Raw genomic sequence first — 27,244 nt, 5'->3', positions numbered from 1 at the left:
CTGGCAGCCTCAAGAAATGCCAAATCTGACCTTGAATCTTTGTGATTCACTCCAAGATGAGAAAAACTGCCATTCTGCGTACTGAACCATGGCCTCAGATAGTCCAATGACTGGGTTGGCATGAGATGACTCTTGGCCAAATTTATCACCCATCCGAGCGACTGAAACACCTCCATCACCCAGTGCACTGCCTGACAACATTCCCCTTTGGATTTTGCTCGAATGAGCCAGTTGTTCAGATAAGGGTGGACCAGAATCCTTTCCCTCCTTAATGCTGCTACCACCACCACTATCACCTTTGTGAATGTTCGTGGAGCCATGGCCAACCCGAAGGGAAAGGCCCAAAACTGGAAATGCTGTCCCAGCACCATAAATCTCAAAAATTCTGTAGGGATATGCAGATATGCTTCCGTCCAATCCAGGGCCGCCAGAAATTCTCCTTTCCGAATCACTGCAATGACCATCCACAGCATCTCCATCCAGAAACATGGCACCTGCAGTGCCAGGTTGACCTTCTGGAGATTCAAGATTGGTCAGAACATGCCCTCTTTCGCGGGAACCATGAAATAGATCGAGTACCTTCCTTTTCCCCTTTCCGGAGCAGGAACCGGAAAAATAGCGTCCAGGCTTTGCAAGCGAAGTAGAGTGTCCTATATCGCCTTTCACTTGGATCGGGATATGCAATGGGACATCATGAAAATGTCCCATATTGGTCGAGAAAATTCTAAGGCGTAACCGTCTCTTATCATCTCTAGAACTCACTGGTCCGACGTGATCCTGGTCCACTCACCGTAAAAGCGGGACAATCTCACTTCTACCGCTTTGACCAAAGAGTGGACCAGCCTGACTTCATTGCAAAGTCTTACCTCCTTCGGTTCCCTGACTGGCACCATCCCTGGAAATCCAGTGGGAACCCTGAAAGGACTGCTGCCGACCTGAGGCCTGTTTTTGCCCAGCGCTCGAGGAATCAATTGCTCCAGGTCTTCACCAAACAGCAACTTCCCCTTAAAAGGAAGATTACATAGCTGCAACTTAAACCACACATCTGCCAACCAGCTACACAACCATAGCAGCCTTCTCGCTGCCACCACAGAGACCATATTCCTGGCCGATGTCAGGACCAAGTCTTAGAGTGCGTCTGCCACATAAGCTACCCCAACTTCCATTCGAGTTGCTTGCTTAGAATGTTCTGGCAAATCATCCTTCACTTGTGCCTTTTGCACCCAGCTCAAACAGGCCTGCTGAATCAGGCTACCAAAAATCGCTACCTGGAGGCTCAAGGCCAACACCTCAAACATCCTCTTCAACTGGATCTCCAGCCTGCGGTCCTGCCCATCCTTTAAGGCAGCTGACCCCGCCACAGGGATAGTGGTCTTCTTTATGACCGCCGAAACTGCCACATCCACCTTGGCAGCCTCAGTTAATCCAAGGTCTCCTCCATCAGAGGATACAATTTTGCCATTGCCCTGCTGACCTTCAAGCCGGCTTCTGGAGTATCCCACTCCTGATCCACTAGCTTACTGATCTTCTTGAACAATGGAAAGGCCCTAGGCGGATCCCACAGGCCATCCAAAACTGGATTCACACTCTCAGTGTCTGAATCCTCCTGACCTTGATACCCAGCTCATCGAAGACATGGGAAATGAGGGGCTTCAAATACTCCTGAAATAACTGAACAACCCTTGGGTTATCCTCTTCAGTCACCGGAGTCTCCTTTGGATTGGCCGCATCATTATTTGCCCCTGGATCACCTCTCGGCATGCCCGTTCCTAGGACAACCCCCGGGTTGTCTCCTAGATCATCCCCTGGGTCTCTACCATCCTCAAACTGATCCTCCAGATTTGAAAAATCCTTGGCATCCGCATAGTCCATCTCATCCTAGGACTGAGCCAGTCCCAGATGGCGCAGCAAGGTTTCAGAGCTCCCCCCTCCTGGGCCCACCTTGACCGTTTGAGGGGCATTGCGGCCTCCCCCTTAGGAGCTGCTTCTCCGCTGCTTCTTGCTTGGCCAAATAGGCCTTGTGTAGGAGCAGGACAAACTCTGAAGAGAAATCCTCCCCAGCTATGGGATCAGACTCCTCAGGATCCCCCTCACCATCCAAAACCTCCTCCAAAGGCTGCCCCACTGGGGAATAAGAAGGGGGGTGTCCCTGGGCCCTGTGGGAGCAGAGGTCTTTCTGCTGCGTGTCTCAGAAATCACCTCCGCACTCTCAGCTTTCCCGGGAGCAACTGATATGGGGACCAACGAGTGGATGCTTCTCTAGCTGTCTGTCACCTCCACAGAGATCCCCCCCCTCCCGAGGTGCAATCGCTGCAAAGGGCATTTGAATTCAGCTGTATTCGGCATAAGCTGCAGACCCAACATAATTTGGCACGCTGTGATGTGGGCACCAGTGGGCCTATCACGTGGCAACCTCACTGCTAATGCACCAGAAAAAAATCATCCCACAGCTGCACCAAACAGGCAGCCCCAACAAGCTCCAGGAACCCCAGCAACACTGGATACCTCCAACAGCCTCTCCCAGCTGTAATCACAGCCCTGCTGCACCAAGGCCTGCCTGCGATCGAGACCAGCCTCAGCTCCAGTCAAGGGACTTTTTTTTTTTAATTTAAAACCGACAACAAAAAATAAATGAATACAAAGGCTGCAATACTTCCCTGGTGTCAGCAGGTGATCCAGGAAGAAGCCCTCCGCGGGGATGAAGGAACCAGGACTCCTGGCTAAGTGTCCCCCAGGAAGATGCAGGCAGAGCCAGCCAGGAACTACCAACCCCTCGGTCTCCCTCTCCACCCGAGGGATGGCCCACAAAGGTAACTAAAACTTCAGGGAACGCTAACTTCTTTCTCTCTTGCTTCTTCTTAAAATCTCCAATTTCTCTCTCTTTTTTTATTTGATTCTCACTCAGACTGCAGGTTTGCACCTGGAGACAGAAAAATATTGAGGGACTGCAGGTGGCACGCGCAATTATGTAGCAGTGCATCAACATTTTTATTCTCTGCCTCCATCTGCTGGTAGGGATGCAAAACCCACTTGTCCGGCTTGATCTGGGGTATGAACAGGAAAGAACCTGTAGTCACTGTAGAGAGAGACACACAGGTACAGCACCTGTAATCACTGCAGGGAGAGACACACACAGATACAATGCTTGTACTTACTACAGAAAGAGGCACACAAATCAGCGCCTGTGCTCACTGCAGAGAGAAACACATAGATACATTCCTTGTAGTCACTGCAGAGAGAGAGACACACACACAGATACAGGACCTGTTTTTACTGCAAAGAGAGATACACAAATACAGTGACTGTAGTCACTGCAGGGAGAGAGACACACAGATACAGCACGTGTATTCACTGCAGAGAGAAACACACACAGATACATTCTTAGTAGTCACTGCAGAGATACACACAAATACAGTGTCTGTAGTCATTAAAGAGGGAGACACACAAGTATAGCACCTGTGCTCACTACAGACACTTGTGTCACCTAAATCACAGCAACACAAATGCACTCCACTATCAGAATATCTGTGAAATAACACAAACCCTGCAAAAAATATCATCAGAACCCATGTAACAGATCTGCCATACCAAAGCAGCACTAACTCCCAGGACTCAAACATCAAAAACATTACCTATGAAAAGGCAGCACTGCAAATATTATAACATGCCCTAGAACACCAATACACCTCCTATTAGGAAAAGCGTGCAAGCTGGACTGCGTTTGATCCCTACACAAACTCCATGCTAACATAATCCCTCACCTCAGCCACACACGCAGAATACAAACAGACCCTTCCGAAATACAGAATAAGTAACTGCAGCTGCATCAGCAAGAAAATGTAGAAGGCTCTAACATGGTTTTCCTAGCAGACTTCTGCCAGATGAAAGAATAAAACAGAGCATACGTGTAAACCTATGCAAATATGTACAGACATGCATGTGCACACATGTTCTGCTGAGGACACAAAGCTCTAGGGACTAGGCTTTCGCTTTCTTACTGAAGTGCAGGAACACTTTATTTTTCTCTTTTTCTTGGTTTAGCTGATCCACAGCCCTCAGAGTTTCAAACTCTTTCCTGCTGACATGACTCAGAATATCCTAAAAGAAGACAAAGACCTTGTCAAATTAATCTGATCACTTTCTCTGATTGGGTGACCACAGAAGTAGATGAGCAGTTTGCACTGGACGTGGTGTACTTGGATTTCAATAAGGCTTCTTGGGATGGGTGGTTGACTGGGTTAGAAACTGGTTGAGTGACTGACAGAAGATGCTGGTGAATAGAATTTACTCCAAGGAAAGAAGGTTTATCAGTGGAATGCGTGAGTGCTTGGTAGCTAAGCTTCAGTGCAGTCATACATTTGGGGTGCAGCTTTTTTTGAATATCATCCTCTACGTTCCTATAAGCAAGGGCAGAGAGGAGATCATGACCCTGGCATAGGAAGGGAGGCTTTGTTATTAAGCAGAGAATAAAGGGCTAAACCTACAGCACTGTTGAAATGATATGAGTTTGGTAGCTCTCAGCTTAGGCCTTATTTGTATGGTCAACACATCACAAGTAATACCATGCAGACCTCCACAGCTTCTGCTCAGAATACATAACTGTGCATGAAATGAGGGGATGCTCTTGCAGATACCGCTGAGGGATGGGTAGGAACCTAGAGATGTTTCCGTGGGATGGGAGTGGGTATACCTGTAGTGTCTCTGTGAGATGGAAGGGGGAAGAGGAAAAGGAAGAGTGGGAGTACCTAGAGATGTCGCTGTGGGATGGGAGGTGTAACTGGAGATGGCTCTGTGAGATGAAGGGGGGTTATACCCTGAGTTAAGGCATTCAGATAAAATGGTACCCTGGGCAGGGATTGCTTTCCCTTTCAGGTTTGCGATGTCACAGACTCATAGATAATAACTCAAAAGGGTGGCTTGGTGCCCCCCAGCTTGGTACCCCAGGCAGTTGCCTGTTTGCCCATTGCTTGTGATGACCTTGCCTGAAAAAACTTTCAAAGGAAGAGGGATGTATCTGGAAGTACCTCCATGAAATGGGAGAATATGTAACCATAACCTATAGGATGGAAGGAGGGGAGGGAGTATCACAGCAGGCGCTTCTGTGGGATGGAAGAGTGGGGTGTGTGTATCAGGAGGGTCCCTGCAGTATGAAGGGAGGGGTTATGAACTAGGATAGTCCCTGCAGGATAAAGGGGAGGGGATGAGTACTGGGAGGGTCCCTGCAAGATGAAAGGGAGAGGGAGAAAATGTACCTGTACATCCATTTCAAGGCGATAGTTGAGGTCTCCAAACCAAAATATGTGGTTAAATCTCAGAGAGATATCGAAGTCACTGAGTGTCTTGTCTCCCAGGGTCAAAGAACGTAGAATGTCCTTGTAACTCTGATTCCGCCTGAGGGAGCCACAAGAGGTATATGACTATGGGATTCCTTCCTTCACTTTTAGCCCTATGATCTCAAGCACATCTCAGCCTAATCCCTAATGAGCAAGTAGCTCATTTAAAACAAATTGAAGAAAATTCTTTTTCACTCAACACATAGTTAAGCTCTGGAATTCATTGCCAGAGGATGTAGTTACAGCAGTTAGTGTAACTGGGTTTATAAAAGATTTGGATAAGTTCCTATAGGATAAATCCATAAACTGCTATGATGGTAATTAATAAGCAATAGTAGCTTGTGATCTATCTAATGTTTGGATATTTGCCGGGTACTTGTGACTTGGATTGGCCACTGTTGGAAACAGGATACTGGGCTTGATGGACCCTTGGTCTGACCCAGTATGACATATCTTATGTTCTTATATTCTTCCCATATTCTTAATATATTCCCCCAACTCCATCCTGTTTTCATATTTCCACTTTCCCATCATTTGTAACTTCCATAAACTCTCTCCTTCTCTTCAACCCATTTCCAGCCCCACCACCCACTCCCCAATACCACCACCTGCTCTTCAACTCATCTTCAACGCCTCCACCTTCTTCTCAACTCTTCTCCAGCCCCACTATTTGCTCCCTGACCTAATCTTCAGTCCTATCAGCTTCCCAATATTACTCCAGCCCTACCACCTGTATCACAATTCTACCACATACTCCCCAAACTGGCGACAGCTCCACTATCTGTGCTCCAACCCCACCACTCACTTTTCAAGCCATCTACAGCCCTACTATCTTCTTTCAACCCTACCAGTCATTCACTAACATTATTCCAGCCCTACTCCCTGCTCCACATCTCCATTAACCCCATCATTTGCTCCCCAACCCTACCTCCAGCCCTACACCTTCTGTCTGAAGTCTTAACACCTCTCTGCCACCTTACCATGCAATTTCCAACCATATTCCATGTCTGCCACCTGCTCCTTAACCCTTCTCCCCTGTCAAATGACCTTAGGCCACTTGTATTATTTTAGGCCATTCCTTGCTGCAGAGCTTCAAACCTACAACACTGTGAAATGTGTAGTCATGCTCCTTGTCAGTTAAAGTAATTCCAAGAATGCCTTGCTATTGCAAATAAAAAATATAATTGACCAAACATGGACCTGCTAAGCAGGAGCTGGCAGCGAACAAGAAGTCCTGAGAGATGATAATGGTTTCCAGTCTACACACCTGGCTGTCTTCTCGCTCCCTGAGGCCAGATGACAGTTCACAAATGCCAAAGAAGTCCCATTGAACAGGAAGGACACTCCCACTGCACCTTTATTTCCTGAAATATCATGCATGCAGTCATTAACCTTGGAGGGTCTCCCATCTGCCCAAGAAATTTATACACTGGCTATAGACCTGAATTCAGTTCCTGGGCCCAGCTTCTATCTGAAGGCTGCCTGGTGCTGGGGATTATGTGAGGCAGTGATCATAACCCCGGTGAGAGTGTCCCAGCTATGGCTGAATAGTGACAGTTATGAGTGCATCATGTTTCAGAGAGAGTCATGGTCTCTGGCTTCTGGTCAAGGACTAGGCGAGGCAGGTTTCTCGGGGAATGCAACTGAAGGCTAATAGCACCATAAATCCAACAGACTCTGGTTCTGATTTAGCTGAAAGCCCAAAGGAGCAGGAGGAAACTGCCGATCCAAAAATACAATAAAGAAAAAAAATGAATCCTTGGTCAAGTAGGAGTAAGAACACCTCATCTCCTCTCCCCCTATTACAGCTCCAAGCCTGACCTCCTCCTTCCTGACTTTTAGAGGCAGAATCAAGAACTCCCTTGCCCCACTCCTTCTGCTCGCAGGGGCAAGGAAAACAGCCCCTCCCCCCATGACTTTCAAGATCCTTCTCCTTCAGAGGCAGGAGCCCTCGTCCCCCTGCAGATACTCCTCCTTCCTTCTCTCCCTCCTTCTCCAGGGAAAGAACCCACCCCACCTCTGCAGATTATACTATTCCACCCCTCCGCCTCCAGAGCAGAAACAAGAGTCCTCCTGTGGCTCAGGCCCTCTTAAGTCAGGCTAACAATAGCCCTCTCAAGCTATTTGCTCACCCAGCCTCTAGCTGCTCCCTAATGCGAACATACCCAGAGCATGGGCAAGTCCAGTTTTGACTGTGGATGTAGTGACATGACTGATCCGATGCTCGTGTTCCGGTTTTACCAATACCGCCAATTTAATACCCCACAGCGTCTGCACTGCCACCTGCAAAGGAGAAATGGAGAGGCAGGCTAATGAACTCCAAACAGCAGAGAAACAATCCCTTCCTCTCCACAGCATCTCTACCAGCACAAAATCACTCCCCCAACACAGTATCCTTCCCCGGGACATAAATCATTCCCTCAGGATGAAATCACACCCCCCTTCACAGCATCCCCCACCCCCCCAAGGGCAATGTCTTCCCTTCCACAGCATCCTTCCCCCAACTAGCCTCCTCCAGGATATAATTAAACGTCCTCTCATACATAGTATCCTCCTCTATAATAAAATGTCTTCCCCATCACAGCATCTACCCTTGGATATAACCCTATTATAGCATCCCCCAACAGGACATAAGCTCTCTCCCCTCCACCAGCATCCTCCTGGGATTTAATCACACCCTTCCAACAGTATCCTTCCCTCTGTCATGATCTCTTCACCCACCAGCATCCTCCCTAGGACACAGTCTTTCTCCCCCCCCCCCCCATTTTATTTATTTAGATTTTTATATTCTGATTTTCACACTTTTTTTAAGCACTTCAAAGCAGATTACATTCAGATACTGTAGGTATTCCCTATCCCTATTTTTTAGAAGGTTTACAATCTAACAGGCCGATACAGTAAAAATCACGGGAGAGCGGGGAGCGGGCCACTCTCCTGTGCGCGCGATTCAGAAAAAAAAAATTATTCAAATTAGGGCCTGTGGTAAAAAGAGGCGCTAGGGACACTAGCGCGTCCCTAGCGCCTCTTTTTGGACAGGAACGGCGGCTGTCAGCGGGTTTGACAGCCGACACTCAATTTTGCTGGCGTCGGTTCTCAAACCCGCTGACAGCCACGGGTTCGGAAACCGGACGCCGGCAAAATTGAGCGTCCGGTTTTCAATCCGCAAGCCGCGGGCTGATTTAAAATTTAATTTATTTTTTTTAATTTTTTATTTTGGGACCTCCGACTTAATATCGCCATGATATTAAGTCGGAGGGTGCATGGAACAGCAGTTTTTACTGCTTTTCTGTGCACTTTCCCGGTGCTGGCAGAAATTAATGCCTACCTTTGGGTAGGCGCTAATTTCTGAAAGTAAAATGTGCAGCTTGGCTGCACATTTTACTTACTGAATCGCGTGGGAATAACTAATAGGGCCATCAACATGCATTTGCATGTTGCGGGTGCTATTAGTTTCGGGGGGGGGGAGGGAGTTGGATGGGCGTTTTCGATACGCTATTATCCCTTACTGAATAAGGGGAAAAGCTAGCGTGTCGAAAACGCGCATCCAAACGTGGGTTAACAGTGCGCTCTGCCAGAGCGCACTGTACTGTATCGGCCTGTAAGTTTGTACCTGAGGCAATGGAGGGTAAAGTAACTTGCCCAAACAACAGTGGGAATTGAATGCTAGTCTCCTGGTTCATAACCCGCTGCTCTAACCACTAGGCTACTCCTCCACTCCCTAATACACACTCTCTCCTCTCACAGCATCCTCCCCAGGACATAGTCTCTCCTCCCCCCCCCCCCCCCCCCCGCAGTATCCTCCCCAAGACATAGTCTCTCTCCCCTGCAGTATCCTCCCCAGAATACAATGAGGGCAATTCTGAAACTGTTCACATTGTGGCACAGACCATGAGTACTTTTTACCTGTGGTCTTTGCATTAATTCTCCATGAGAAAGTGCACAAGGACCTTCCCTGTGAACATTTCTACTGGTGTGAAGCACCCCGGAACATTTGCACTGGCTTTTGGCATGGGTATTTTTCCATTCTTGTAGAGCTCATGATGTAATCCTTCCCCACCTCGGAACACCTCCTCATAATGCAGCTAAATTCCACACATCCTGGGAGGTCACGGTTGCTTGTAGCCAGGTTACAGAGGTGCAGTGCTCAGACAGCCCCGTTACACAGCTAAAACTTTCAAGAAGGATCTACTCAGCTTACTTAGAAAGGTCCATTTAGAAAGGTCCATTTAGGAGAAGTCTACGTATTGGTTGAGTCGGGGTATGCCTGCTTGAAGAGCCGTGTTTTGACTCCTTTTTTGAATTTGTTGAGTGATGGTTCTATTCGGGGGGAAGGGGGGAGGGAGTTCCAGAGGTAGGTGCTAGCTATGGAGAAAGCCCTTTCTCTGGTGAGGGACAGATGCGCAGCCTTCAGGGAAGGAATGAGAAGCTTTGCTTCATCTGACAGCTCCCATTCTCCAGGATGCAACAACTGAGCCTCCTGAGAAACCATCCAACTTTTGGTCTCTCCCTGTCAGTTGATATAAGCCACCATCATTGCATTGTCTGATAAAACTCACACTGCCCAACCTTGTAACCATGGCAGAAAGGAAAACAAGGCTAAGTGCACCGCTCTTGTCTCTAAACAATTGATAGACCATGATGCCTTCTCCTTTCACTATTGACCCTACATGGTCTGACCCTGACACACCACTCCTCAATCGGAGAGGCTGGCGTCAGAGGTCACTATCACTCAATCCGGGATGTCCATCTCCATTCCCCATTCCAGATTGACATGACCAAGCACCCACTCCTCCACCCTGAGGGGAAGAGTTTTCAAATCCTCTGATAATGGGATCCAATGGGAGGGGAGCACTCTTTGAAGGGGCCGCATATGCGCAAACACCAGGGAACTAGATCTAGTATCAACGCCATAGACTCCCGAACCTGTAAACAATTTCAAACTTTGGGCACCCTGAGTTGCAACAGGCATTGACTCTGTAGCTTCTCCATACTGTCCTCCTTGAGAAACACCTTGCCAATCTCGGTGTCAAATCAATACCCTAGGTACTCCAAGGAGTGAGATGGCATTAGATGGCTCTTTGCTAGATTCACAAACCCTCAACTTCTCTAGGACCTGGTGTACTGCCAGCTGATAGAGGTCTGCTGACTTTGCCCGAATGAGCCAGTTGTCCAGATATGGTTGTACCAGCACGCCTTCCTTCCAAATGGCAACAGCCACCACCACATCACTTCTTTGGTGAATGTACACAGCACCGTTACCAAACTTAAAGGAAGGGCACAAAAGTGAAAATGGCCTCCCAGAATCATAACTCGCAGGAACTTCTGGTGCTCCTGCCTGATTGTGATATGTAGGTACGTCTCTGTGAGATCTAGTGATGCCAGAAACTCTCTCTTGTGAACGTCCACTATTACCAAATGCAGCATTTCCATATGAAACTGAGATACCTTGAGGGCCGCATGGATCTTCTTTAAAACCAAAATAGGTCTGAACATCCCTCCCTTTTTCAGGACCATGAAATAAATGGAATATTGACCTTTTTCCCATTTTTCTCGTGGAACTGGCACCATCACCCTTAACTATCATAAGTGGTTCACCGGGTAACAAACCGCTACCTAGTTGGTGCAGGTAGTGCAAGGGTAGATGATGAAGGCTTCCCAAACTAGGCATGTAAAATCTAATGCATAGCTGTCATTTTATCAATCCCAAGACTCACTGGTCTGTTGAGATTCTGATCCACTTCCCATAAAAGTGGGCCAACCACTCCCCGAAAGCTGGAAGGGAAGAGTTGACTAGCCTCATTTCATTTTGAAGACTTACTGTAGCTCCCCCAGTTCCTTGACCAGGGGTATCTTGGGTCAGCTTTCGCCCACCTCAAAATGACTGGGTCCTGCCCAAGTTTTTTGTCTGTACTGCCGATATCATCTATAGTCTCTAAAATGCGAATGGGTGGGAAAGGATTACTTTCCTCCCTTTGGCTTGTCCTCTGGAAATAAATGTCCCTTGGACTCCCAGATGCTTCACCAGCTGCACTAAATCCTCCCCGAACATGTCTTTGATTGGGAGGGCCCTTAGCTGAGACTTTGACCAAACATCTGCAGACCAGTTTATTAACCAGAGCAGTTGCCTGCCCAAAACTGCTGACATCATAACTCTGAAATACATCCTAATCAATTCAAACAAGGCATCCGCCACATAGGCCACTGCTGGCTCCAAGTGCTCCACCTGCTTCGTGGAAGATGATGACGATGTCTCTTTCACCTGCAACTGCTGAACCCAGTGCTGAACCCAGTGCAAACAAGTTCTCTGCATAAAACTGCTACATACTGCAGCAACATCAAAAATCCTCTTGAAGTGAACTTCCAGTTTCCGGTCCTTCATATTTTTCAGTACGGCAGACCCTGTCACCAGAATAGTGGTTTTCTTGGTCACCACCAGAGAACAAAGTGTCTACCTTCGGAAGCATCAAAAGCTCGAGTATCTCCTCAAGTAATGGGTACAACCTCACCACGGTCTCAGGGGTGTCCCACTCCCTAATGACCAGCTGCTTTACCGACTTGTGGAAAGGAAAGGCCCTAGCCAGTCCTCTCAGGCCAATCATGACAAGGTACACCCCTTCCTGGTCCAACTCTAGCTGAGGAAGTTTGATGCCTGGCTGTTTAAGCCATGTGGAATCAAGAGTCACAACTCTTCCCTGCGAAACTGCCAGACCACCTTAGGGTTGTCCCCTTTGGTCACCAGTATCTCCTCCAGATCTGGATTCAAAAGGTCCTGAGGGGACTCCGCTCTCAGAGACCCATCTGACGGAACATCATCGCCTTCAGAGTCCTGGTGGCCATCGCCTTCAGAGTCCTGGAGAAGGTGGCCTCATGGAGGCCACCTTCCAGATGTCGGATGATGTCTTTTTACAAGGCTTGAGTCACCTGGATGCAAGGACGCTTCTTCCCTGTTGCCTTTCTAACCAGATAGGCTCTGTGGAGAAGTAACACATAATCCAAGGAAAAGGCCTGAGAATCTTCTGAATCCTTCTGCATTAAGGCCTTCTCATCTTCTGAGGCTTCCAGCCTGGACTCTGCTCAGCAGGCGATAGGGAAGGAGGAAAATCCCCTGTCTCCCCAGGAACCTCCGGTGCCACTGCGACTACACTCAAGATGGTCAACATTCCCATGCAGTTGCTCCCAATGACCTTGTAGGCCTTTTATGTGCTGAAATGGAGTTTGCACTCTTATGCGCTGAAAACGGAGCCTGCACAGATCGAGCTGCCTTCTCTCCAGGAGACACAATATGCGCACAAATTTGCATGGATGAGACGAGCTTACACATCCCTGCACGAGCGGCAGGCCCTGCCGCGATGTTTGGCTGGCGCCATGTGTACCCCACATATGCTGCCTCTTCATCACTCACCACTGCAGTCTCATCAACGCCAGGACCCCCAGCTACCACCGGCTCTCACCTGTATCTGGTGTGATCACCAATCACTCAGAGAGCCAGTCGAAGTCAAGAAACCCTCTCCAAGCCACCATGTAAAACAATCAGGTCATTTCTTTCTTTTAGGGGGCTGGGGGGATAAAGACAAAAGTACTTTCCTGAATGCTGCAGTGCAGCTGCTGGCTCCCGAGGGCTCTCTTGAGGATCGAGGGAACACAAACCCTCTCAGTGTCCAGGGACGAACCAGCATCAAGGGTCACCAACCCCCTGTTTGTCCACCTCAAGCAGGAGGATGGTCCCCACCAGGAACCTAACAACCCCCTAGGAGGAATCTCTTGAAAGAAATCCATCTTCCTTTTCTTTTAATTCTAGATTGCAGGTTTTAAATCTCTACCATCTGCTGGAGTCATTGAGACACTGAGGGACTGCAGGTGGCACGCTAGGTTGAATAGCACAGTGTCTCCATCTGCTGGCAGGGAGGCAAAACCCAGGCATCTGAACTGATCTGGGGTATGAACAGGAACAGGGATTCTAGGACAACTCCGGAGATCCCCTGTCCTCTCTGATCTTAGGTGTCTTTCTTACCTCTTTGAAGTCCATTGCCACCAAGGACTTCAGGGAGTTCCGGAGGAAGTCCAGCCATTCGCAGTCCCTCAGCGAGTTCTCCTGGGTGCCTATCACATACACATCATGAGGGATGCAAGCCATGCTCTCTTCCTGGCTGTGTCCCAGGCCCTTCGCTGTCAGCCAGGAAGAGACAGAGTGGGGAGGAGGCGCACCGCCTGGGAGAGAGGAGTGAACATGTCATTCCAAGAGGCTGAGAGCGATCCTCATTCTACCTGAAACTAGCACAGACTGAGGTATCTTGCTACAACAATGGAGTCACGTGTTACCCTCCCCATGTGGCACACTCTCCCTGTACGCTTCAGTGACAGACGTGGTTCCCATGCCCCCTGTGCCGCAGTGATGGACGTGGCACACTCGCCACATGTGCTGCAGTGACAGACAAAGCTCTCACTTTCTGTGTGCTGCAGTGACAAATGTGGTATCCACTCCTTGTGTGCTGTACTTGCAGGGGTGGCTCCAATGCCCTGTGTGCTGCAGTGACAGACGTGGTTCCCACAGCCTGTGCACATTACCCATATTCCATGCTCCGATGTACAAAGAGATTAGATCTGGCTCTTCCAGGTTTGCGTGTTTGATCTTTATCAGCTGCAGTAAGTAACAAAAGGCCTCACGTTTCTGTAAGATCAAAGACCAGCAGGAGAGTTAGTTACTGAGAGAGGCAGCACACAGGAAGTGGTTAGAGTCTGATGGCTCAGTGAGAACAAGTGGCCACAAATTAGAAACAGAAGCAAGCAGATGAAAACTGAACTGGAAACCCCAAGAAGCTAGACTGCATTCAGTGCAACATCAGAATGAAAGACACAACTATGCATTTTCTCCTGAGCTGTGCAAAATATAAAGATATTAGGGGTATGCAACCAGAAAATGTTCATGCTTTTTTTCAGATTGCTTAATACTTTTTTAATTTTCATTTTATTTTCTTATTAATGTAAAATACATCCACATAGTGAGCACTGTTTTGGTTTGGTATGCACTATTTTTTAGTTAGTGCACTCATTTATTTTATTTTATTGAATTAAAAGCGATACATTGCCAAATGCAAAACAGTTTAAATAATATGGAAGTTTCAAAGATGCAAAATGAACATCCTAATGAACAAATGGATCCTTTTAACCTAAAACCATATGCGATCCAAATATCAATGCAGAGAAGAGCTCCAATATACTGTAACCATGAATCCAACTGGCCCAACCTCTAACTTTATGTGCACATTAAACACAAAATTGAAAACAAAAAAAAATGCACATCGCTAAATGATATCAGAGAAGCATATTTCCCAAAACTGAGAGAGAAAATCAAAGCCTTCCCACAGAAGGGAGAACGAGCAGAAATGTAATGGGGCACATTTTCAGCAGGACCCTAACTGGCAGCCGGTTTTCAGACACAAGGAGCCCCCGTAGAGTGTGGATAAAGGTTGGGTTATGCGGCTAAAACTCCACTTCCCCAGAACAGCCAGTCAGGCTTGCAGGATTTCCAGAACAAGCGTGCATGAGATAAATCTGAGCAACCTCGGGCAGAGAGTCCCGGATAAAGGCCAAGGGGCAAACACCACAGTTCAGATTTTTCTAGCCCAGTTCCCATAAATGGGACTTCACTCTGATGGTCCAGGATTCCCTGGGTGGTGGGGGGAGGTGAGAGGCAGATTAACTTCCAGGCCCTTTTCATTGCTTAACTATTAACATCCCCTCTACTACAGTGTAAACAGCACAGATAATCTCATAAAAATAGACAGCAGCAAGATTTTGACTCGCTTTTACTGACAGTTGATAAAATGGAATAAAAGGGTCTTTACAGCTCATTGATGTTAAAGTCCAACTGATGTACAATCAGATTTCCAATAAATTGGTGACCTTTGACTTCCAGCAAATATCTCAAATTTGAATCAAGCCAGTTTCAGCGAGAATTTACCTCCTTTTTTTCCCAAGGTCCATAGAGTTAAATTCAGCTCTTCCCATTGTAGAATTGGCAGAATTTAGTCCCCATTAATCACCAGAATGAAAAAGACTCAGGTGTCCCACCTCTCCTACTTTCTTTTTTGCCCGGTCAATGCCAAGTTGGCACCATGTTACCTCTCTCCTCACCCGGGTGGCTGGTGATGTCCTCTTGAATGAGCCCCCTCAGCCCCTTCTCTCTGGTAACGGCTATGAATTTCTTCCTCCTTGAGAACACAGCTACTCTTCGGGGTCTTTCTGAGAAAGAGACCCACTTCCTCTAGATGACAGCAAATCCCCGGGTCCCCGGGCCCTAGGGTACTTTGTGAGTATGAAAAAGGAAAACAAATCTTATTCGGAAGAGAAAACAAATAAGAGGCGGGAAGGGTGGAATAAAACTTCCTCCTCAATAAACTAAAGGTCTGCAAAACGTGGACATAAATAGAGGTAAGGCACTCTGTCTCCAGTTCCTTGCCCCTGGCCTCTGTCCAAGGGAACCCCCCCCCCCCCCCCCCCCGAGTCCTTTTCACTGAAAAATGAATCAGAAGTGGGGACAGCACAGAGATGGTGGCAGGGGTTTCTATACAGTCAGAGCACACCCACCTGCTTCTCCCACTTGGGGGAGCCAAAACCCACAACTAGCACTAACTACATCACTCCCCTCCGCTCCCAAAGGAATGGATCAGTCTTTCTAGTACAGGATCCTTTAGGTCCGCCTCATTTCCATGCAAATTTATCTCATGCATATTAATTGTGGATATTCTGAAAACCTGACTGGCTGTGTCATCTGCAGGAAAGATTTGGGCAGCCCTGGCATTCGCGGTGCTAAGCAATGGCGTACAGACCGTGCGTAACCTAACACAGTGTTAAACTGATGACGTAAAGTTTGTGTGTCAGCAGCACACGTTTTAGACGTTTACAATTTTTAAACTAAAATGTTCACGCAAACTTTCCAGACATGCTCCCAGAACGCCTTCTTTCTATTTAACAAAATGCGCGCAGGTTTGAACGTGCACTTGTACCCTCTGGATGGTAAAAATCCTCTTACCCGGACATAGCTACCTTATTCTACATTTTAACCATGGGAAAGGTGCCGAAGCCTTTGAAAATATTGCCCAAAATGACCAAAAACAGTTCTGAATGTCTTCAGAAGGCGGGAATGGTGTTAGTTATTTCTATTCTGCCCTTTGTAACTCTTTCTTTTTACGATTCTGAAAGGGTTCACTCAGGAACCGTGTTTAGACTGCCTCATCGGCACAAAGGGTGCGCACATTTGATCTGAATTCTGCTTTTTGTGCTTTTTGTTGGAAAAGTACACACAAAGATCTGAAAATGCCTCTATGTATGGACTTTTCCTCCCCCAACCTAAACGCCCGCCCTCCCCACCCGGAAAGCCCCCTTTGAAAGCAGCAGCAACAAGTCCATGCATTGTGGAAGAGCTGGTGGCCCTTCAGCCGCCTCAGCGCCATTCTTTGAATGTGCAGGAAGAGGCAGTTTTTCTGCTTGGGGTTGAAGAACATTTGCTTGACATTTAGATCTCCATTTTGATCTCCTGAAGAAGATTGCTTGTGCAATCGAAACATGTCGAGACAGTTTTAAAGGACAGCTTTAAATGTGATGACGGTGTTTTACACTGTATGAGCCCTTTGGGCCGTGTTAAATTAAGCTAAGTATATGTTTCTTTGACTTTTGGATGATAGTGGGAGAAAGTGGGAATTTTAGTATTTGGGGTAGTTTATAATATGGGAAACATAGTAGATTTTTAGAATTTCTAGTGGTGTATTATCACAGTGTTGGAGATTTCTAATTTAAAAATATTATTAAAGTAATTCTCTTTATAAAAATTTGTTGTAACTTTACAGCATGATGACAATAAATGATTATGAATAACTAACTGCTTCACTGACCGATTGCGGCTTGCGGCCCATTGAGTGGCGAGAGGCTGCAAAGAGAGATCTTGAGGCAATCATTGATGATATTGTCATCTGCTGTTATATAAGTTGTTTATATTTATTATTTTTGCTTTACAAGTTATACATTGGATTTAGATCCTTTTTCCTCTTCTTTTTCTTTATTGAATATAATTTGGAGAGGGTTTTTGCTTCTTTATTGTCGAATGTTCTTATATAATCCACCTTGAGGCCATTTTGGAAAAAGGCAGAATATGAAATGTTTGGAAATAAAAATAGTCTTTCTGCCAACCTCCAAACACAGATGTAAGACATTCAAGTTCATTTGTACCTGGGTTAGTTTAAGGTACTGTTGTGGAAACGTGGGTAGCGGTTCCATCTCTGGTGTTTTCGTGTGCCCCTGGGCCCCGATATAGCCGCAGAGGAGCTCCGGCAAGCACCAAGGCAGGTGAGAGGTGCCCCAGCATGGGCTGAAGATGGAGACCGATGACCTCAGCCACACCTGTACGCAGCAAAAGAGACCCAAACAACGCAATGTTGGTCTCATGAGTGGTCCTCCGACTACTCCAAGCCCTTTCGGACCTGCCACACGAACAGGGCGAACAGTGGTCAGAGGATGAGGATATCAAAGACGAAGACTTGAAGTGAGACAAGACCCAGGATACGTGAAGTGGAACATCACTCTGGCTACAAGGTAAGACTAGACTTCAACACATGAAGAATGCAATCTGGATACGTGGAGTGAAAAGGAACTCTGGTCACGTATATGAAGAAACTCTGGAAGGCCATGAATTTTTTGAAGAAGACATGGTCGGTACCAAACGTCATGCGCTCTACACAACCTAGCCGGACTGGTCTCGGACCACACAGGCGGCGTGCCCTACACAGCCGGGATAGGCTGGTCGCAGGCCACGCTAGTGGTTCCCCACACAAGTTGGCAAGAGCTGAGTCGGTACTGCACATCACACGCCCATATACTCAGCCAATGAAGACAGGTCACGGACCACACTGGTGGTTCCCCACACAGAGAAGATAGGAGATGAACTGAAGACTCCGACGAAGCCTGTTCCAAATGCACCCTGCACCGCTGATAAAGGCCAGGCAGGGCCACGCTGGAACGGATCGGATAAATAGAGTTCATTCGTGAAGTGGAGGCAGGGTGCAGACTCCGAGGATCCAGGTAAGGTTTAGGGTTCGAGGGGATGCCTCTATGATGAAGGTTAAAATAAGAAGCTGGAATCTCTTGGAGACTTGCACACTTGTACCAGATAAAGAAGACATCAAGACAAGACATCTGGAGACCTTGAGACGATGAAGATGAAGACGAAGACATAGCGTGAGGACATCACAAAGACACAGGATCCTACATATAACAACGTGCTTTGAGAGGCAGATGACAAGAAGTCCTAAGGAGGACTGGCTCCTTGCAAAGGCAAGGCTGGAATGAAGATTGAGGCTTTTTATACTGCAGAAGAGGCGGATCCAATGATGACTTCAGAGCTGGACCTCCTCCCTCGCTGTTCCTTTAAATACTGAAGAGAGAGCCAGTCTTGCCCCCTAGGAAGAACAGGAAGTAGAGCAGGACCCTGGACAGCAGCCCTGTTGCGACTCTGAAGCCTGTAGAAGGAGAAGCAGGCCTCAGGACAGGCCCCGGGATGGACAGCGGCTTTCCTGCCACAAAGGATGAACCAAAGGTGGCTTCCTGCCGCAGGAAAGACCGGGGATGCAGGCCCTCTTCCCCCTGAGGGCCCAAGGTAAGATGGTGGCCTCTGGCCACATGGGGACGCCAGTCGGCAGCTTCCCAGCCGCAAGGGAATTAGCAGCGCGGCTCCTGATGCATGAGAAGTGCGTTGGCGGCTCCGGGCCGTGAAGGAAACACTAAAAGGGGAAAAAGGTGGAGATACTGTCCAAACAGGGCAGAATTACCACAGGTACCAGCATCTCTTTCTTCTGGGCTGCTTACTGAGGACTGGTCCCTCTCCATATTACTTTGGCAATGCATTTTTTTAAAAGATTTATATTCTGCTTTTTCAGGCACTTTCAAAGTGGATTACATTCAGGTACTGTAGGTATTTCCCTATCCCCAGATGCTTACAGTCTTAACTGGGAGATGCATCCAGCCACAGTAGTGCTCTAACGTAGATAAATAGCGCATATCACGCAATATATGCAATATTTAGCATCTATCCACCCAGGTACCCTCCCCTATCACAATGACCTTCTTTGCATGCATGCAAGAATAACAATTTTATGTTAATATTTTATCGCGGCCGACCGAGAAAGTGGTCAGCTGCAATAAAATAACACCTTTTTGAAATGCAGTAAATGTGAGAAGGGGGCCCCAGGACACTAACATGGGTCCCGAGGCTCCCACCTCACATTTAAAGTGCTAGCAAAAAAAAAAAAAAAAAGTCACAGCTCAAGAAAAAGTTGAGCAGGGATCAGTGCTGATCCCTGCTCAACCCAGGTCCGTCTGCCCAAAGATAAAAAAAACAGCAAAAATGTGCCTGCGCGGAAACAGCCCCCCCCTCCCTCCTCAAAGGTCAATCAAACTCACTGGGATTCAGCGGTCCCCTCTCCTCTCTCCCCAAAGGAAAACTCACACTCATTGAGGTTTAGTGGTCCCCAATGTCCTCCCCCTCCCCCCCCCCAAAGTGTATTGAAAAATTTTGGATCCTAGCCCCGAGGGCACCACCCCCACCTTCCCACACCCCCCGAACCTTTCAAAGCCGTCACGAATCCCTCGTTGGGGCCGAGGCACCCCCCCTTTCACCTGTCCGGCTTGGCGCCATTTTTCAAAATGGGGCCGACCTGATCTTCCCCCTGCCCTGTGACTGGGGCAAGGTCCGAGGATCACTGAGCCCCTAATTAATTAATTTGATTTTTTGGGGCCATTGCCATGCGGGCATATTACTTCTATTTTTTTACTTTTGAATGGTGGTCTTGGGTTGAGGCGGGGGTCAGCAGCCCTTTAAGGCTATGGCGGACCTTTGAGGTTAGGGCCGCCAACGTTTTAAAGGGCCACTAGCCTCATTCTTTTCTCCTACAGTGTTTGGGCGCGAGACAAAAGAACATACCCACAGAGCTGCAATGTTTTTTGGGGGAGGGTCCCCACTATTGCAACGACACCTATCCCCCCCCCCCCCCCCTTGCCACAAAAATACATTGTGGCTTAAGGCCTAAGTTTGTACCGGAGGCAATGCTCAAAGTCACAAGAAGCAGCAGTGGGATTTGAGCTGTAGTTGCTCTGGTTTTCAGCCCACTGCTCTAATTACTTGGTTACTCTTCCATAGAAACATAGAAATGACGGCAGAAGAAGACCAAATGGCCCATCTAGTCTGCCCAGCAAGCTTCACACATTTTTTTCTCATACTTATCTGATTCTCTTAGCTCTTTGGTTCTATTTCCCTTCGACCCCCACCATTAATGTAGAGAGCAGTGATGGAGCTGCATCCAAGTGAAATATCAAGCTTGATTAGTTAGAGGTAGTAGGGGAAGTAACCGCCGCAATAAGCAAGCTACACCCATGCTTATTTGTTTTACCCAGACTATGTTATTCAGCCCTTATTGGTTGTTTTTCTTCTCCCCTGCCGTTGAAGCAGGGAGCTATGCTGGATATGCATTGAAAGTGAAGTATCAGGCTTATGCATGGACTCGCTGTCAGTGCAGGATGGGGGTCTGTATGCCAGGCTGAGGCTTGTTCCTAGGAAGCAAGGAAGGAGAATAAGAATGTGTGACTGGCTCTTACCCTTGCAGTCTGGAACAGAAAATCCCAGGTTTGGCTCTTGCGCAGACCTTGGACATACATCATGCGCAACTTGTTCCTCGCACTCTGGGATTTAATCAGCTGTGAAACTGAAACAGCAAAATCACCAACTTACAACATGCCTAAAATTCGCCAGAGCTGGAAGAGGCTGAAAAAGAACACCAGGATGCACAGAGGTCCAGGTACAGCCCCAATCCCCAGGGTAAGCGATAGAGAAGAGACACTCCTAGTGTGGGAGAGAGGAAATGGGGGATGATGGAGAAGAGACACCCTCCCATAAACATAATGAGAGCTGCATGGCTGATACTTCCCCCAGAGGCTGGATATAATATAAAATGTGGCTGAGGACTCCAGGAAATGAATAAAAAGGGTACATGTGAGCAAGTGAGGCAGCGCAGAGGGTATTAATGGAACATAGTGATACCTCCTCCTCCCACAACACTGGTGGGGCAGACACCCCCCCCCCCCCCCCCCCATTATCTTAAGAGTCAAGATGAATATTATTGGGTACACCTTGAATATCGCTTGAATATTTCCCATTTCTGACTGTATTCAGCAAAACTCATGTTCAGCGACACTGGCCCACCAGAATGTAAAAAGAGCAGGGGGTAAGCTGACCCCGAAGTGAGTCTGCTTTTTGCAGGCGGGGATACTGTGGGGGAATTGTGAACCTTGGATGGGTTTTGTACAGGAAAATTTGGATGAGCCGGCCCCTTTCATTCCATTCTCCCGGTGACTTCCATCATGGCATGCTACAAGTCTGAGTGCTTGCTTGGGATAAATCCTCACCTTCTGGGTGTGCTGTATACTCCTGGCTTTATTTACATAGACAAACTACTACTGTTGACCCGCTTCCTGATTCATGCACAACTTTTGACGCTATTGTAAAATTGTATTGTGACCATCATACTAGGCATCATTGTGTGGTTTCACAGCCATAATCACTCAATGGCATTTATCATTATTCTTCATAGATCACCTCTGTATCAATTTCCAAAGGTTTTATAATAATTCTTATTCCAGATACTGGTATTAAATGTTGTACTTATCTCATATTGAAAACCAACCATGAAAGTTCTGCCAGCATATATCTCAGCGTTGTGGTACTTCACACAAGCTCTTGTCTTGCCCGACACCGTACTGTGTTTCAGACTTCACCATGTCCTTCATCAAGGGCTATACATCTGCGTTTTTAAAGCAGCATGGCGTTTCTCGGCGTGTACATTTTAGCTTCTCCATTCCGTGAATGAAAAAAATTTTCATTCACGGGTGTAATTAGCACAAGAAAATACTTTAAAAAAATTGATGTTCCACATGGACTGACCGATGATTATATATAAGGTTGAGTGATTATGGCTGTGAAACCACACAATGATGCCTAGTATGATGGTCACAATACAATTTTACAATAGCGTCAAAAGTTGTGCATGAATCAGGAAGCGGGTCAACAGTAGTAGTTTGTGTATCGATCGCGACCTCTCCGAAATTGATTCAATCTTGCTAAGCATTGTTTTTTGAGTTTATTTACATAGAAGCACAGAAACAGAACATGACGGCAGAAAAAGATCATGTGGCCTATCTAGTCTATTCATCCACACCAACTATTTGGCTTTACAATTCCTACCACTCCCTCTGTGCTCGTCCCATGCTTTCTTCCATTCAGATCCTGTCCCTGTCTCCACCACCTCCACTGGGAGGCCGTTCCATGCATCTACCACCCTCTCTGCAAAGAAATATTTCCTAAGATTATTCCTGAGTCAACCCCCTTTCACCTTTATCCCATGCCTCCTTGTTCTAGAGCAAAGATAAATAGCTCCAGTCCTGGAATGCTATGAACAGAACTGGTTTCCAGGACATCCACAATGAATATGCACGAGATAGATTTGCATACAATGGAGGTGGTGCCTTCAGCAGCAGGAAGAAAAATCAGGGCTCACAGGCAGCACCACCCCTCGTATAGGTGCAGAATGCTTGTGCAAAATAAGAGGGTGGGGCTGCCGCGGGCCTTGCAAGCATATGCTGGTTCAGAATGGCACACCTGCTGCTGCTGCTGTCGCTGTGGCCTGAATGTCTCGATGAAGTAAGAAAGGACCTTGGGGAGAAATGAGAAGGGGCGCCCCCACCACCTAACTCCTAGCCTCATCCAGTCTTTATCCAGTATTTGAAACAAGCTCCGGCTCTTCGCTGCGTGCTTCTGCCTGCACACCTCCTCATCCTCACCCGGCCCTTAATGCACACAGCTCTGACAGTGATCACAAACGATCCTATACTTCTATCTTCAGCATTACTGGTAGCAGGTTCCTAATTAAAATGTTGGCTTCATGACATCAGGAGGGGAGGTAAACAAGGGAACAGCTTTCTCTTGCTGCAGGATAGATTAGTGTGAATCTCTCACCTTTTCTGCTACTAGAAGGCCTTCTGCTACACATTCACCAAGGAGAGAAACCTACCCCTCCCTCTCTGTTTCCCCATCCATCCCTCTTCCCTGTCCCTCTCTGCAACCCTTTTCCCTCCCTTCCATATTCATCCTCACCCTCTCCCTCCTGTATACAACTCCCTCTCATGTACCTCTCTCTCACATGCCTTCCTACCTTTCACAACTCTCCCTCCTGACTTCATCTACACATCTTTCACTAAATACACGATCAAGTTGTGGAATCTGTTGGCAGAGGATGTGATGAAGGCGATGAACATAGTGGCATTTTAAAGGAGCTTTGGGCAAGTTCCTGGAGGAAAAATCCATAACACATTATTAGCCAGGTAGACTAAAGAAAGCTATGGATATTCCTGAGAGTAAATAAAAGGAATGGATCTTCTTTGTAGGATCCTGCTGGGTATTTATAATGGCCTGGATTAACCACTGTGGGAGACAGGATGCTGGATTCGATTGATCTTTGGTCTGACTCAATATGGTACATCTTAGATTCTTATGTTTCTTCTTGTATTCTTTCCCACCTCCCTTCAACATCCCTCCCCACCTTTCAAATCCTTTCCTCTGTCCCCATCTCACTTTGGTCTTGGTTGATGATCTCTTCAGGGGAGCTGCTACCCGTCTTTATGACTGTCAGTGTCCCTGTCTCCAGACTGACTCTCAGCAGCATCTTCTGGTCTTTTCCTGCTGTGACCTGGAAGAGTTAAAACACAGAGAAGTCAGTGATACAAATAGCACACTCAGTCCTAGAATCCTAATATACCTCCTTTTGGGAGATGCAGATGGGAAAATATAGCAAGCTGCAATGCAACAGATCCCTACACAGAACCATGCTAGCAGAATCCCTCACCTCAGTCACACATGCAGAGCATAGATGGACCCTCACCAAAAACAGAATAAGTGATCAGAAACTAGAAATAGAAATCTACAGTAAAATACCTATCTGAAAGCCCATGAAGCCAGACTCTGTATGCAATGCAACACTGATAGATATTAATGATGGACAAACTCCATTGGAAAGGAAATGGTAGAACTAGGGGTCATGATATGAAACTTCAAGGGGGACGGCTCAGAACCAATATCAGGAAATATTTCTTCATGGAGAGGGTGATGGATGCTTGGAATGACCTTCCAGAAGAGGTGGTGAAGAGAAAAACAGTAAATAAATTCAAAACAGCATGGGACAAACACTGCGGATCCTGAAAGGATTGAAGTTGAAAAAGAAGAAAGGGATAGTGTAACATTTCTACATGGGAGTATCTGCACAAAGCAGCAGTTACTATCCTTAACAGAACGCTTGAAAATAATCTGAACAGAATGGCAGTTACTACTTTTAACATTGCATGGGGGATAACCTGCACGGAGTAGCAGTTACTACCCTTAACAGAAGACATGGGAGCAACTTGTATGGAGTGGCAGTTACTACTCTTTGTTGCGATCCTGCTCGCGGCAGGGCCATGAGCAGGCTCTTACCTTTTCCTGGGAGGCTGCAGCTGAAGCCGGGGCCTTGCCTGAGCCGCTGACGCAGGGACCCTGCGGCATGGCAGGAGCCTTGCGGGGCCTTCCCTTGCGTCCTGGGAGCCGCTGACACCGCCATCTCCACCTGCGGCTTGGAGGTCACATCCACGATATCGCCTGCGGCAGGGAAGCCGCTCCTCAGCCTGTCTTCATGGCTCGGATGCCGTCTCTTCCTCGTCGGGCCTGGTTGGGGCCTGCTCCATCTCTTCTTGCTTTCCTCTGCACAGCGGCAGCATGGCCGCTGTCCAGGGTCCTGCCCCTTTCCTCTTAGGGGCGGGCCCGCGGCTTCCTCCTGGATTTAAAGGGCCAGCGCAGGTGTGGCCCTTATAAAACTCCTCCCAGGGAGTTGCCTCTTCAGCCTACAAAAGGCCTTTTCGCTCAGTCTGTCTTTGCCTTGGCAAGGGTTCAGTCCTCCCTAGGACTTCTCTGTCTTGTTCCTGCCTGGCTTCCTTGTCTTCATTTCCTGATGATGATCTGCAGTATCTCTGATGTTCCACTCCTGATGGTCCCGGTTCCGTGTAACCCATGCCTCTAGAGGTTCCTGTTTTTATTGTCAAGGTTCCGGTCCTCAAGTTCCCTTGTTCTGACCGCAGAGGATCCAGGGGTTGCTCAATCCTTTCCTTGTGTCTTGTCTTGAGCTCGCCCGCTCCCCACGTGGTCCGCGACCAGCCTTCGGGCTGTGTAGGGCGCCTGGAGGACAGTGTGGTCCGTGAACAGCCTATGGGCTGTGTAGGGCACCTGAGGGACTGTGCTCACCCGTCTCATCTGTTCCAAGTTCCAAGACCTTGCCTCGTCTGTTCCAAGTTCCAAGGTCTCGTCTGTTCCAAGGTCTTCAACTATCTTGACCTCTGTCCGGCCTGCCGCCTCTACTCCCTGCGGCAAGTCCGAAAGGGCTGGGAACGGTCGGAAGACCGTTCAGAGACCACCACAGCATTGGTGGTCTTTCTGGGGCATGCAGGTCTGGCAGAGGCTCCGGCCCTCCAGATTCCTTGTGTCCACCCAGAGGGATAAGTCTGACCGCATGGGGCACGTATCTTGTCCCGCGCTGAGCAGCGTCCCCTGGCGCTCCCGTCCACCGAGTGCAACACTCTTAACAGAAGGCATGGAGGTAACCTGCACAAAGTGGCAGATACCACCCTTAACAGAAGGCTTGGGGGTAATCTGCATGGAACGGCAGTTATTACCATTAACAGAAAGCATGGAGGTAACCTGCATAGAGTGGCAGTTACTACCATTAACAGAAGGCTTAGGGGTAACCTACATGGAGTGGCAGTTACTACCCTTAACAGAATACATGGGTGTAACTTGCACGGAGAGGCAGTTACTACCCTTAACAGAAGGCGTGAGGATAACCTGCACGGAGCGGCAGTTACTATCGTTAACAGGATACTTGAGAGTAACCTGAATAGAGTAGCAATTACCACCTTTATAAGAAGGCATGGGAATAACCTGCACAGAGTGGCAGTTACTACCAAAAGCAAATTGCTGGACAGACCGGATGGACCATTTAGTCTTTATCTGCTATCATTACTACTTTACTGGAGAAATAGAAACATAGATTCATTTCCTCCTGTGCTGTGCAAAATACAAAGAGATCAGAGATGCACATTTCCCAGAGCTGACAGAGAAAACCCAAGACTTCCCAGCGTACCCAACATTGTGATATGTAGCAGCCTTGAAGGGTATGCAGCCAGGGTGTGGCATGTATCCTTCATGAGATGCACCAAGCAGCCTAGGACACTACATACCAGGCTGGCAGTGATAGTGCCAGTTGGGGAAGATGCTGCAGGACGGTGTAAATGTGGCAAAGGGAAGAAAAGATCTCACCTGGAAGGTGTGAGTGGTGGGGGGATTCTGGGAAGAGCCAGGGAGAGCTTCGTGCAGTAACTTTAGTGCCTGTGTAGAGGAAGAAGGGAGGGTTAATGCTGCATCCTCTGCTGCCGGTCTCCTGGCTCTTTCACTTCCTCTATTGGTGTAATGTCTAGGTATCCATCTCTTTTGGCCTTTTATATATATGTGCATATATATATATATATATATATATATATATATATATTTAGCTTCAAGTATTTTAACACATAGACGGGGCATTTTCAGACACCCCCTAGGGCATGTAAGATTGCCAGCTAAAACACAAAATTATGAATGAAATGTTCCCTACTTCTAGGCAGCTAAATTTAGTTTATGTGAGGGAGGAATGTCCTCCTGTGGGATGTAGTCAGCGGGAATCTGCATAAAAGTGACTCTTTCCTGGGGACCTTGCCTGGTTAGCCACGAGATGAGCACAGACACATTTAGGTCA

The 27,244-nt window shown here is 47.6% G+C and overlaps 1 protein-coding gene across 1 annotated transcript in view; it reads right to left on the bottom strand.

Annotated features, from left to right (window-relative positions):
- LOC115094710 (phosphatidylinositol 3,4,5-trisphosphate 5-phosphatase 2-like) overlaps positions 1-27,244 on the bottom strand; it is a 116,707-nt gene that overhangs the window by 73,732 nt on the left and 15,731 nt on the right. Inside the window, exons 4-12 of the mRNA XM_029607963.1 lie at positions 26,770-26,838; positions 24,004-24,118; positions 20,976-21,082; positions 13,899-14,001; positions 13,345-13,541; positions 7,499-7,616; positions 6,601-6,697; positions 5,253-5,391; positions 3,999-4,098 (exon numbers count right to left, since the gene is read on the bottom strand). Coding sequence (XP_029463823.1) covers positions 3,999-4,098; positions 5,253-5,391; positions 6,601-6,697; positions 7,499-7,616; positions 13,345-13,541; positions 13,899-14,001; positions 20,976-21,082; positions 24,004-24,118; positions 26,770-26,838 — 1,045 coding nt within the window. The remainder of the gene's footprint in view (positions 1-3,998; positions 4,099-5,252; positions 5,392-6,600; positions 6,698-7,498; positions 7,617-13,344; positions 13,542-13,898; positions 14,002-20,975; positions 21,083-24,003; positions 24,119-26,769; positions 26,839-27,244) is intronic.

This window comes from Rhinatrema bivittatum, chromosome 6 (genome assembly GCF_901001135.1).
Source record: "Rhinatrema bivittatum chromosome 6, aRhiBiv1.1, whole genome shotgun sequence".
NCBI lineage: Eukaryota > Metazoa > Chordata > Amphibia > Gymnophiona > Rhinatrematidae > Rhinatrema > Rhinatrema bivittatum.
This window is presented reverse-complemented; position numbering and strand designations above follow the sequence as displayed.